The 12122-nt window shown below is 44.9% G+C and overlaps 1 protein-coding gene across 3 annotated transcripts; it reads right to left on the bottom strand.

Annotated features, from left to right (window-relative positions):
* Window positions 1–3916: 3916 nt before the first annotated feature.
* LOC109747723 (disease resistance protein RGA5) lies at window positions 3917–9801 on the bottom strand. 3 transcript variants are annotated; one of them, XM_020306741.3, is made up of 9 exons: window positions 9550–9801; window positions 9269–9419; window positions 9094–9159; window positions 8918–9002; window positions 8693–8815; window positions 7730–8589; window positions 4960–6971; window positions 4774–4851; window positions 3917–4292 (listed from the first exon to the last, which is right to left on the bottom strand). In XM_020306741.3, exons 6-8 carry the CDS (start codon window positions 8557–8559, stop codon window positions 4826–4828), a joined length of 2868 nt encoding a protein of 955 aa, XP_020162330.2. In that variant the 5' UTR covers window positions 8560–8589; window positions 8693–8815; window positions 8918–9002; window positions 9094–9159; window positions 9269–9419; window positions 9550–9801; the 3' UTR covers window positions 3917–4292; window positions 4774–4825. The 3 variants fall into 3 exon arrangements, with proteins under 3 accessions (XP_020162330.2, XP_040259300.1, XP_045090778.1); XM_040403366.2 differs by having other exon boundaries at window positions 8927–9002; XM_045234843.1 differs by lacking the exon at window positions 9550–9801 and having other exon boundaries at window positions 8927–9002; window positions 9269–9543.
* Window positions 9802–12122: the final 2321 nt, after the last annotated feature.

Below are 12122 nucleotides of genomic sequence, written 5' to 3'. Positions count from 1 at the left end.
GCTCACACAGATTGCACATTCTGTGGTGCAGCATTGCCAAACTGCTTTCATGCCGGACAGAAACATCCTTGAAGGGGTGGTCGTCCTTCATGAAACGCTCCATGAAATCCATTCCAAGAAGTTAGATGGTGTCATTTTTAAGGTGGATTTCGAGAAAGCGTACGATAAGGTTAAATGGCCATTTCTCCAACAGGCATTGCGTAAAGGTTTTGATGAAGCCTAGCGTCGCCAGGTTGAATCATTTACGCAAAAAGGGAGTGTGGGAATTAAAGTGAATGACAATATTGGTCATTACTTCCAGACACATAAAGGCCTAAGACAAGGAGATCCGATGTCCCCTATCTTGTTTAACATTGTGGTTGATATGTTAGCCATCTTGATAGGACGGGCTAAGGAGAACGGTCAAGTGGGTGCCTTGGTACCTCATCTGGTTGATGGAGGTGTATCCATCCTTCAGTACGCTGATGATACTATCATCTTTATGGAGCATGACCTGGTCAAGGCGAGAAATATGAAGCTGGTGTTATGCCTTTTCGAACAATTGACCGGGTTAAAGATTAACTTTCATAAGAGCGAGCTGTTCTGCTTTGGTAGAGCCAAAGACGAGCAGGAGGCTTATCGGCAATTGTTTGGGTGCGACTTGGGGGATTTACCTTTCTCTTACCAAGGTATTCCAATCCACCATAGAAAGCTGACCAATAGAGAATGGAAGTGCATCGAAGACCGGTTCGAGAAGAAATTGAGTTGCTGGAAGGGCAAGCTCATGTCATATGGAGGCCGATTAATTCTGATTAATTCGGTGCTCACGAGTATGCCTATGTTTCTCTTATCGTTTTTTCAAGTCCCAGTTGGTGTTAGGAAAAGACTGGACTTTTATCGATCGCGTTTCTTTTGGCAGGGTGATGATCTAAAAAGAAAATACAGACTTGCAAAATGGGATATCATCCGTAGACCGAAAGACCAAGGGGGTCTTGGTATTGAGAATCTTGAAGTCAAGAACAGATGCCTTCTTAGCAAGTGGCTGTGGAAGCTTTCTTTTGAGACTGATGCCATGTGGGCCCAAATCCTTCGCAGCAAGTATCTACAGACAAAGTCCTTGTCCCAGGTCACAGTCAGGCCAACTGACTTGCCTTTCTGGAAAGGCCTGATGAAAGTCAAACAATCTCTGTTTTATAGGACAAAGGTTGTTATTGGCAACGACGCTAGTACACGCTTCTGGGAGGATACTTGGCTCGGTGAGACACCTTTGGCCATTCAATATCCGTCTTTATATCGTATTGTTCAACGACGTGAGGTGTTTGTTGCTACGGTGTTTCAATCCATCCCCCTTAATATTCAGTTCAGACGGTCGTTAGTGGGCAATCGTTGGGAAGATTGGCTCCGTCTAGTTCGGAGACTAATGGATGTCCATCTTTCTCAACAACCCGATGAATTGCGCTGGAAACTGACTAGGTCTGGAGTATTCACGGTTAAATCAATGTATATTGATGTAATTAATTCGAGCTCCATTCCTACCTCCAAGCATGTTTGGGATGTCAAAGTTCCTTTGAAAATAAAAGTGTTTATGTGGTTTGTCCATAAACAGGTTATTTTAACCAAGGATAACTTGATTAAGCGTAATTGGACAGGACCTACGCGGTGTAGCTTCTGTGATCGGGACGAGACGATCAAACATCTCTTTTTTGATTGCCCGCTTGCCAGAGTACTTTGGCGGACGGTTCACATTGCTTTTAATATTACTTCACCGAATTCTGTCACTACGTTATTTGGGACATGGCTCACTGGGATTGAGCCTGAATTAACGAAACATATTCGTGTTGGAGTTTGCGCTATGTTGTGGACTATCTGGACTTGCAGAAATGATTTGGTATTTAACAGAACATCACGTATTCATTTTTTGCAGGTTATTTTCCGAGCCACGGCCATGATCCGTTCATGGTCGCTACTCACTCCGATGGCGGCCAGGGAGCATTTGGTTATTGGATCTATCCGCTGGAAGATGGTAGCTCGGGATATCTTCAACCGGTTTGGATGGCGGTCATGTAATAGGATAGGCAATTAGTTTACCTATCTATCTTTAGCCAGCCGGTTGTGGCATCTTATCTTGGCTAGTCTGTGTGTCCAGCCTCTTTTGCTCTGTATGAGTTGTCTTTTTATTACTTTTCAGTCAGAGACCTTGGAACCTTGTTGGAACCTTTTATTTCGTTAATAAGATGGCCGTATGCATCACTCTGATGCAGAGGCCAGAGAGATCCCCTTTTCGAAAAAAATATGTATGAGGCACTCACTTGCTGATACTTGTGAGGCTAGCTAGGGGATGAAGATTGAGTGTTTGATCAATCTGTATACACTTCAAGGTATTCTCATATCACTGATGGTGGTGTGGTTACCATTTGGGAAAAATTGTGGCTAAGCTCCCGGAAACCTACACGGCATTGATGATTGTACCTCTCGTTCACACATGAACAAATATATGTTTTATTGTCTAGAAGGAAACTTAAAATCAGAGAAAGGCTATCCAGTTCAGCATTATATTTTTCTGACACTACCCTTAGGTACTACACACACACTATTTGTAACTAGTACTGCACAACTAATTAAGGCTACTAAAAATTTGAAATTCTGTAGTCATTCTGCCTGTCCTTACAATACAACCAAATACACCAAAATCTTGAATTGTGTAGTCACTCTGCTTGTCCTTACAGTATTAAAGGCCAGTAATTGGGCAGTGGCAGCAAAATACCTTGCAAACAGTACTGCAAGAGAGGAAACAGAACACACAAAAAGCAAACTCACAATGGTAGGAAGTGTTCAGCTTCTTCCATCTATGTTTGTCTTGAATGTTCCTCCAAACGCGGCGCTCCAGTCTTGAGGTGTGCAGTAAAATTGTAAAATTCAGTGGGCTAGTTCAGGGGACTACATAGATATGTTGCTGAGCATATGAAAATGGTGCTGAACACTATCATCAGTATGTCTCTATCAATATGCATTTGGGGCAGGCAGGTTGATCATATATATTCAGATAAGAAAATATTATCCATGCACTGTAGGCTGACATAACTGATTAACTGCTGAGTAGCTCATAGTAAGGTCTGAAATATATAAATGATGGAGTGCATAGTGCTAAGAAAAATACTGCAGAGGACAGATCATATCCATATGATCTAGTATTACATGATCCTGACACTGAATTACAAAAGGAAGTCTTCATAACCAGGTACTGATACTGAATCCTAGAAATAAACAGAGTGCTAAACTCAAAAGATCTATGCCAAAGGCCTAATTCTATTTGACTGTAACAAAGACAGTCGGCTGGTGCTGATGTAGTTTGGCTACTCATTAGGAACTCGAGCGGTGACCTTCTCCTTTGTCATCTCACCTCATTAGGAGGGAGCTGGCGGCGTCGAACTCCTTTTCCTACATACACCCTTTTTTGACGGGACATCTACACCGTTTTTTTAATGTATATGTGACAGAAACATGTTGGTAGAATTTGGGCTTCATTTCGTTTTGCAATGGCCCTTCTCAAAAATATACTTGTAGCTGGAAGCACCCTTTTATTTGTATGTAACGGAAACACATTGGCAGAACTAGTAAATAATATTTATTTTTGAACTCGGGTAATCCCCGTAATGCAAATATACACAAGTCTGAATAGACGTTTAGGAGGTGGGAAAGAGAAAGATCAAGTTCAACTTATCGCCAGGAAACCGCTGCGAGTGCGCGCAATGGACACTCACCATGGGGCGAAAACCCAATGATACCAAACTATACTAACAATGCCATACAAAGCTCATGCAGTAGCAGCAGCGGCCAAAGGTACCAGGAGTCTGAAGCAGCACCTAAACAGCGACAAACCACTACAAAACATGCAGAGCTGTATGAGCCAGAGCAAGTAAATATTTTCTGAAGTAAGGAATCCAACAATGAGTCGCAGTTGTTTACGAATTAAGGAGCTCGGGTGAGCCCAGAATTTCAGTCATTACAAACATGATACTACACCCTCAGGTTTGTCCGGTTCAGATAAAAAAAACATCAACATGACATGAGCCAGCCATTCGATGTAACAGACAGCAACAACGATGGCTCTCAGCCGAAACAGAGCAACTTACTACAACGCTTTACTAAAAAACCAAGCAACATCTCTTTATGCAAGCGACTGCCATTTAAAAGGAGCACATCACACAACCTCTCGGAACCTTTTTATCCTTCAATTTTTTGCATGACCGGTGCCCACCCAACGTTTATGAAACATCTCAGACGCCACTAGCAGTAACCTGCGCCCCTGGTACCTGCACAACGCAAGTCTTTCTTCTGTAAGCTATACCAACAGAACATCCAAAATGCAACTTTACCAACTACACAGCTTAGGTACAAATGGAAACTATTTCTGAAGCAAGCATCATTTCCTCATTAGAACCACCCTGAAATTCATGAACCAATCACACAGTCTGTCCATGCTAACAGGAACTATATCAAAACTAAAAGCACACAGCAATCATAGAGTGCCCCCAAGTATTACGAGCAATCGAACAATTAAGAAGGTATGATCCACTGACTCTTTTCTACTGCGAAAAGGTAAATTGTGCCAAGTGCATTTTTCTCAGATACTTATGCCAAAGAAACTTCTGTAAAATTACCTTTGCCTGTTCAGAATTTCCGTAGCTGCTAGAGAAGCACAATTGAACAATGCAATGACAAGCTGAGCTCTAGAGATGGAAAAAAAGGTGGAGAATAATATGATGAGTAAATATGAACAGATTGAGAACACACCTGAAGCAATGTCAGTCACTCTGGGTCAGAAATCGGTCCTCCAACCGGGTAATCACATTAAATCATCATCTTGAGCACCTTGATAGATTTGGAGATCAAATCAATGCAGAAAGTAATAAGGTCAGGCGCTCATGAGAGAACACATTCGTAAGTGCACGAGGAATTAGTTGGGTGGAGCGTCAGTACCTTCTAATATATGCGGGATCGGGAACATGTAAATTTCAATCGGGGGATGGTTGGGATGGGCTTCGAGGGCGCGCCTCACCGCAGCCTCCGCTTCCTTGGCCTCCCCAACCCTCGCTCCACCACAAAAAACATAAACAGAGACACGCCGCCGAAGGGAGAGCAGGTTCCCCTGCAGGCCCAAGTCGAAACCACAGTTACCATCCTCTTTCGCCACCCGCACGCCGAGACTGAACTCAACTCTTTCCGCCCTCGGCAAAGCTCCTGATTCAAACATTATTTGTGCGGCTGATCCACAAACCAACTCAAAGTCTAGCATACAGCGGAACCCATCTGCACGGATGACTAGCAGCCGCGATGTTTGGTGGGTGCTCGCTATCCAGAGACGTCGAAGGGACAGCAACCCCCCAATGATTTCCACGTCCTCCTGCTGCACTTCCTTCACTGCCGTGAGGATTAACTTGGAGAGGTTTGAGAGATGCGAGGGGTCTCTCTTTATCCACCCTCGCAGTGCAGAGAGTTGGCTGGGCATCCAAGATACAAATTCGTGGAGATGTACAGGAGGCACCCAGTGTTCTCCCAAGAGATCCATCAGTTCAAAAGATGTTTCTCCGGAATTGCGATCAATACGTAGTCTTTCAACGTGACGCAGGTTGCATAGAGACTTCACGAAACCTTCATACAAATCCAAACTGTCATCCTTGAAGCGAATCCGAAGCTGCCTCAGCCTTGCCAGGTTGCCAAGCTCTTGTGCAATAATGTTCAGAGAGACCAAGATCCCCCTCAACACTTCTATGGATGTCAGATTCTGCAACACACCAGGAGTTGGAACCACCTTATTGTTCAAAACATTTAGGCAGATTAATCTTCTCAAATTACAAACAGTGGACGGCAATTCATCTAGCTCATGATTGTATCCAAGATCCAACACCTCCAGAAACTGCAGGGTTCCTATCTCAGCCGGGAGTTTACTAATTCCGGTACCTGATAGACCTAGGTACCTTAGGTGAATTAAGTGTCCAACACCCTTGAGGTTAGGCTGCAGGCTGCTACTTTCCCCAAGGTTACAGTTCGACATATCAAGTACACGCAGAACTTCAAACCTTGACAGAGCTGGCATGATACTAACAGCAGGTGGAAAGATAGTAATTGACCTCACTCGTGATATACCCGTGAAATTTCTGAGAGGTGTGCCTTGATGATCTTTATTTCTATCTTGAAGGGACAAACGACGAACATTGCCTTGTAAAGACATGCTATCACGAGTACCATCCAATACATTAACAAACTTTGCTTCATGTGACAAGTTGCAAATAAGATCAAGAACCATATCATGTACACGACAAGCATGTACCTGGCCGAAATCATCATATATTGGCTGGATCATACTTCTATTAATGAGCTGGTTGAAGTAGTTTAATCCGACCAATAACAGGCTGGTCCCTTGATCTCCATGGTGGACAAATCCTTCGGCCACCCACTTCCATATCAGTCTATCTTTATCAATGGTGCTATCTTCTGGATATATACATAGGTATAGTAGACAAGTTTTCAGATGAGACGGTAGATTATAATAGCTCAAAGATAGTACTCTCCGCATCTCAACCAAACTGTTATCTGTGGTTACTCCGGAGCCAAGGGATTGGAGTAGAATATCCCACTCATGCTTTGGTTTCACTTGCTGGTCACTAGCCAAAGCACTTGCAATAGTAATGATGGCCAGTGGTACTCCACCACATTTCTTCAATATGTCTTCAGACACTTGTTGAAATTCACTTGGACATCCACTAGCATCAGGAAATATTCTCTTATGGAAGAGCCTTCTGGAGTCATCAGTAGAAAGAGGTTTCATTTTATATATTGAATCATCAGCCGATAAGCAACATGATTTGGAGACATCGAAATTGCGGGTTGTGGTGATTAGCCGACTACCTAGACTATTCTTGTTGGAGAAAGCAAAGTTGATGCCTTCCCACAACTTTTCATCCCATATATCATCAATTATGACAAGATACCTACATTAGTTCAGAGTATCAGTGTAAGGTCTATACATATCACAAAGCTGAGGGCCATACGAATATATGGATGGAACTATACATCGATAAGGGCATATATTAAAAAATGAACTAGTAAGAAGCGTGCGTCTCAAACTCGATAATCTGATTCTCATGAAGCATGCATTATGATCCTACAATCAGATGATGAACAAAATAAACTAATATTTAAGATTCAAGGGAGTAAAACGCAAATAGCAAATTGCTGGATCAGTGATCACACGTAAAATACAATTAACTACGGAAGTTAAAATGGTCAGGTAGATATATTGGGACGACCCTAGTACAGATTAGCCCACCAATTTAATATATGACAGCTAATGAACCTCTTGGAGACTCACTCAAATTGTGTAGCATTATCCTTTTGTCTATATTTTGCTGATAGTAAGATTCTAAAGAAGTTTAGATGGATTTCTTGGACCAATGCCAATAAGTTTCAGCCATTGTAACAAATGCAACAAGAGGTAGTTACTAATTATTTCGAGAAAGGAGGGAAGAATCAAACATATATACTTATACAGGCTTGAAATAGAGCACCTATAAGGTTTACAGTTTACTGCAAACTGCATACATCAGTAAAGGTGACCTTGAAAATTATTCTGAACCCTTCCGTGTGAGTACAATATATTTACACACTACTATTACAGTATTACTTGTACAGCTAGCATGCGAAACAAATATATCATATAGTGTACATTTTTGTTGTAACTGATGCATACCTCTTGTTCTCTAGGAATTCATGGATCTTTTTAATAAGCTGATTAGCATCCAGTATCGCAAGATCTGAGTGAGAGTTGCCGAGATCAATGAGGATATCCCTTAAAACCTTCTTCATGTCAGGGTTCTGACCGACGGGAACAAATGCCCGACAATCAAAATCACCTTTAATCTTCTCATATACTGCACTAGCAAGAGTGGTTTTGCCCAGCCCTCCAAATCCAACAATGGAGACCTTCTTCAGTCTCTTGTTAGAGGCATCATCACCCTCCATGGAGAGCAACCTCATGAGCTCCTGATCCCTCTTCCCATAGATGCCAACTAGCTCTCTTGCTTCTGCGTACAAAGCTCGAAGACAAGGATCGATAGTAATTGGTTCCGTAGGATTAGGAACAACTACCTTGTTCCTGTCTCGCCTAGCAGCCACCTCCTGGAGTTGCTCCTTGATTTCCTTGACGGCGTCAGCTATCCGATGGTGATTCTTGCCTTTCTTGAACAAGCCGATCATCTTGTTCTTGAGCTCCTTGAATCTGCCGGAGTTGTCATGGGGCTGCTGAATGCCGTCGCCGTCGACGCGTACGAGGAACTTGTCGACGACATCCTCCATGTTGTAGGAGAGGTCTCTGACCTCGTCGGCCCAGAGCTTGACTTGCCTGTCGAGCTGCTCCCGCGGCACCTCGCCAACCTTGATGAGGGCAGCGTGCATGCTCTCAAGCTCCTTCCTGAGGAACTCGACATCTTTCTTGACGCGCTTGTGCAGCTTGTACTCCTCCACGAGCAGCTCGCCCAACTTGGGGATCAGGCTGCCCATGGCCCCCGTGACAATATTCATGAGAGCTCTCTGGATCAATCAGCTGGAAACCTGCAGATCGATGAATGTAGGGATCCGTAACACAATCCAAGCTCTAGAACTAAGTTGCCAAGCCAAATCGATGAATGTGGGGATCTGGACCAAGCCCACCCACCTTTGGTGCTTCGCGGCAGAGCAGAAGACAGCGGCGGTGTCCTCGTCGGATGGTCGTCAGAATAATAACTATGAAGCGGGAGCAACGGCTGGGCACCAAAGGCTCTGAATAATAACCGGAAACCTGCAAAATAGATGAATATGGGGAGCTGTAATCCAATCCAAGCTTTAATTTCAACGAGCCCCTCTAGAACTGAGTTCCCAATCAGAACTGCGAGATCCATACCAAGCCCACCTTTGATACTTCACGACAGAGCAGAAGACAGCGGCGGCGTCATCGGCAGAGCAGAACAGAGGTCGCTTGACTCGATCTGGAAGAATAAGTAATGAGAACTTAAGATCTAGCAAATCAGCAGATTCATAAGAAAAGAATAGCAAGAAAGATGGGAGGGAAATTTTTACCAGGCCGCTATCTGGGTCAGTGCCTTCGATGCATGCTGCTCTGGATAATGACAGGAAACCGCCACCCTGGATTCCGCCAATGCAAACCGATGAGACTCGTCAAGCAGGAGAAGCAATAACCTTTTAGACCCAAGCATTGCTACTTTACTGGAAAACAAATCGACAAGAAACATACCCCAAATGTCCACGGAGGTTGGACAAGATCAGCAACAGCAGCGCAATGGAGGAGACCGAGAGGAAGCGGAGACGAGGAGCACAGGAATACAGTAGTACTCTACTCTGTACTAGATAGATACAGAGCCCCACGATCCCACCCTGGATTCAATCTGTTGACGCTCGAAAATGGCATGATCTCAACACAAATCGATCAGAATCTCAAGCAGGAGAACTAATACTGTAACATTTAGATCCAAGCATTGCTACTTTAGCTGCAAAACAAGTCGATAGGAAATATACCCAAAAATGTCCACGGTCTGTGGCAGTCAGTTGGCAGGGGCGTGGTCCGGGGAGGCTGGATGAGATAACCAATAGGGCGGATCGATCAGTGGAGGAGAGGACGGGAGCGCTCAGTGGAGACGAGGAGCAGATGAAGACCACAGGCGGCAGTCAATGAAGAGAGAAAATTACTACTCTACTCAGTCGGCACGCTCTTGGAATAGTACTAGAGGGAGGGGATACCGAGCCCCTCTGCAAAGCCTGATGTGCTTATTGGAGACACACATTCAGAGAAATATAATGCAGTACCACCAGCCATGCTTCACTTCACTTATCATCATCCCTAAATTGCCCTTTTAAAATTTAAGCATAATCCTCCAAAAACGTATCCAACCATTTGACAGCTTGAAGTTATGCTTAACCGGGGTTATCCTCCTTTTCGAAAAAAGATACAAATGTAGTGATGCTAAACCAAACATCAAACGGTTTAGCATCTATATATAAGGCCATATTTTGAAAAAAGTTTTTCAAGAAGCCAATGAAACAAATAAGTTTAGAAAGGGCCATTTAGGGGAAACAACACATGCTTCACTACATTAAGGGCACCTCCGACGCGGCTCACCAAATCGACCATATATGTTTAGAGGGAATGGTCCGGACACTTTTATTCTTCCACCACAAATGCCCATTTTGGATAGACCGGTCCAAACATCCGAAATCCTCAAGGTGGCCCCAAATAGAGAGGGGAGTGTGTCCAGAGGTCTGTTACGCCGGACTACATCACACTGGTGCCACCGAAAACCCTCGCTGGCTCATGAACTGTCGTCGCATTCACACCAGTTATCCACCTACCCAAATTGAAGCCCAGTCGTTCCTCTTACCACATTTATCATTGTCGGGCAGGCGGCAAGCCGCTTGAGGAGCCTACTCCAACTATTAAATGTCGGCCGACGACCCCCCAAACAAAAATTTTGTCTCTCATTTCTCCACCTATCCACACCGACATCGCTCATAGTAGAGCCCCCTCCCCTCCCCCCCCCCCCCCCCCCCCCCCCCCCCCCCGCGCTCACACCCACCTCCCTGTCGGACGCCGAATGTCGTCGCTAAGGGCAGCCATAAGATCAGTTGGTACAAGCAGCTGACGTAGGAGCGCCGCACCAAAATAACAGCCGAGGTGTATGGCACGAATGCTCGGAGCCATGCCTGCATTTAGGCGGGCTAGGAGGATGAGGAGGACGATTGCGACCCCAAGGTGATGGCAGAGGTCTAAGGGGAAGACTTGCTCACGAAGGAGGATGTTCCTAAGGAGAAGGCATAGGCAATGACTGTTAAGGATGCGACTCTAGCCGGCGGGGTGGATGGATTCCTGTCCATGCATGGTAGAGGCGGAGAAGCAAGTCTGCGTCATGCTCTTGGAGGAGAACCCTGCGGCCGTGGCGCAACTCAAGGCAGAGGACATAGATGACATTGTCGTTGTGGGTGCTCCTGAAAAGGACCCGGAGACCATCCACAACAACCAGGTAATGCTCAAGGCTCGTGAGGGCGAGGACCGGAGATGCACAACAATGATGCAAAAATGGCACACGTCAGTGGCTTCTGTGGGTTCGCGCAAGCGACCAACGATAATGAGGGTTGTGGCACCGTGCGCGGGGGGGGGGGGGGGGGGGGGGGGGGGGGGGGGGGGGTGGGGGGGGTTCGGGGTGTTATCAGCCTCACCTCCAATATAGAGGAGTAGGGCATTTAAGTTTAACTTTTTTGTATGCGTGACTACCGTCGTTTGAGATGCCCGTACCCCTGCTAGTTGGGTTGGTCAGTTTACTTTTGGCAATCTTTAACATGCTCCCTCTTACCCCCTCTTTTTACATGTAAGGTAATAAGGTAAGAGTTAATCAAACCACTAATTAGTTTTTGTTAGTGTTCTTTTGAGTTGTAAATGGCTCGGAGTCCACCTTGTTCAAGGTATAGGGTTGTATGGCTAGTGCCTTGCAGACATTTGGGGGGTGTATGCGTGACTACCGTCGTTTGAGATGCCCGTACCCCTGCCAGTTGGGTTGGTCAGTTTACTTTTGGCAATCTTTAATATGCTCCCTCTTACCCCCTCTTTTTACATGTAAGGTAATAAGGTAAGAGTTAATCAAACCACTAATTAGTTTTTGTTAGTGTTCTTTTGAGTTGTAAATGGCTCGGAGTCCCACCTTGTTCAAGGTATAGGGTTGTATGGCTAGTGCCTTGCAGACATTTGGGGGGTGTATGCGTGACTACCGTCGTTTGAGATGCCCGTACCCCTGCCAGTTGGGTTGGTCAGTTTACTTTTGGCAATCTTTAATATGCTCCCTCTTACCCCCCTCTTTTTACATGTAAGGTAATAAGGTAAGAGTTAATCAAACCACTAATTAGTTTTTGTTAGTGTTCTTTTGAGTTGTAAATGGCTCAGAGTCCACCTTGTTCAAGGCATAGGGTTGTATAGCCAGTGCCTGGCGGACATTTTGGTGGGGTACGTGTGACTAACATCGTTTGAGATGCCCTTACCCATATGAGTCGTCACCTGCCAGACTTATTGCATCTACCCCTCTCTCCTCCATCCAAACATTGGG

This window comes from Aegilops tauschii, chromosome 1 (genome assembly GCF_002575655.3).
Source record: "Aegilops tauschii subsp. strangulata cultivar AL8/78 chromosome 1, Aet v6.0, whole genome shotgun sequence".
Taxonomy (NCBI): Eukaryota; Viridiplantae; Streptophyta; class Magnoliopsida; order Poales; family Poaceae; genus Aegilops; species Aegilops tauschii.
The sequence above is the reverse complement of the archived record's forward strand: the minus strand, read 5'-3'. Positions and strand labels throughout refer to the sequence as shown.

Bases quoted from the DNA above. Each gene is read 5' to 3' on its own strand.
- LOC109747723 (XM_020306741.3), bottom strand. From the start codon at position 8,559: ATGAATATTGTCACGGGGGCCATGGGCAGCCTGATCCCCAAGTTGGGC. The intron at 6,972-7,729 runs GTATGCATCAGT...GAACTAATGTAG, and splicing joins GAATTCCTAGAGAACAAGAG to GTATCTTGTCATAATTGATG. The intron at 4,852-4,959 runs GTACTGACGCTC...AAATCTATCAAG, and splicing joins GATCCCGCATATATTAGAAG to GTGCTCAAGATGATGATTTA.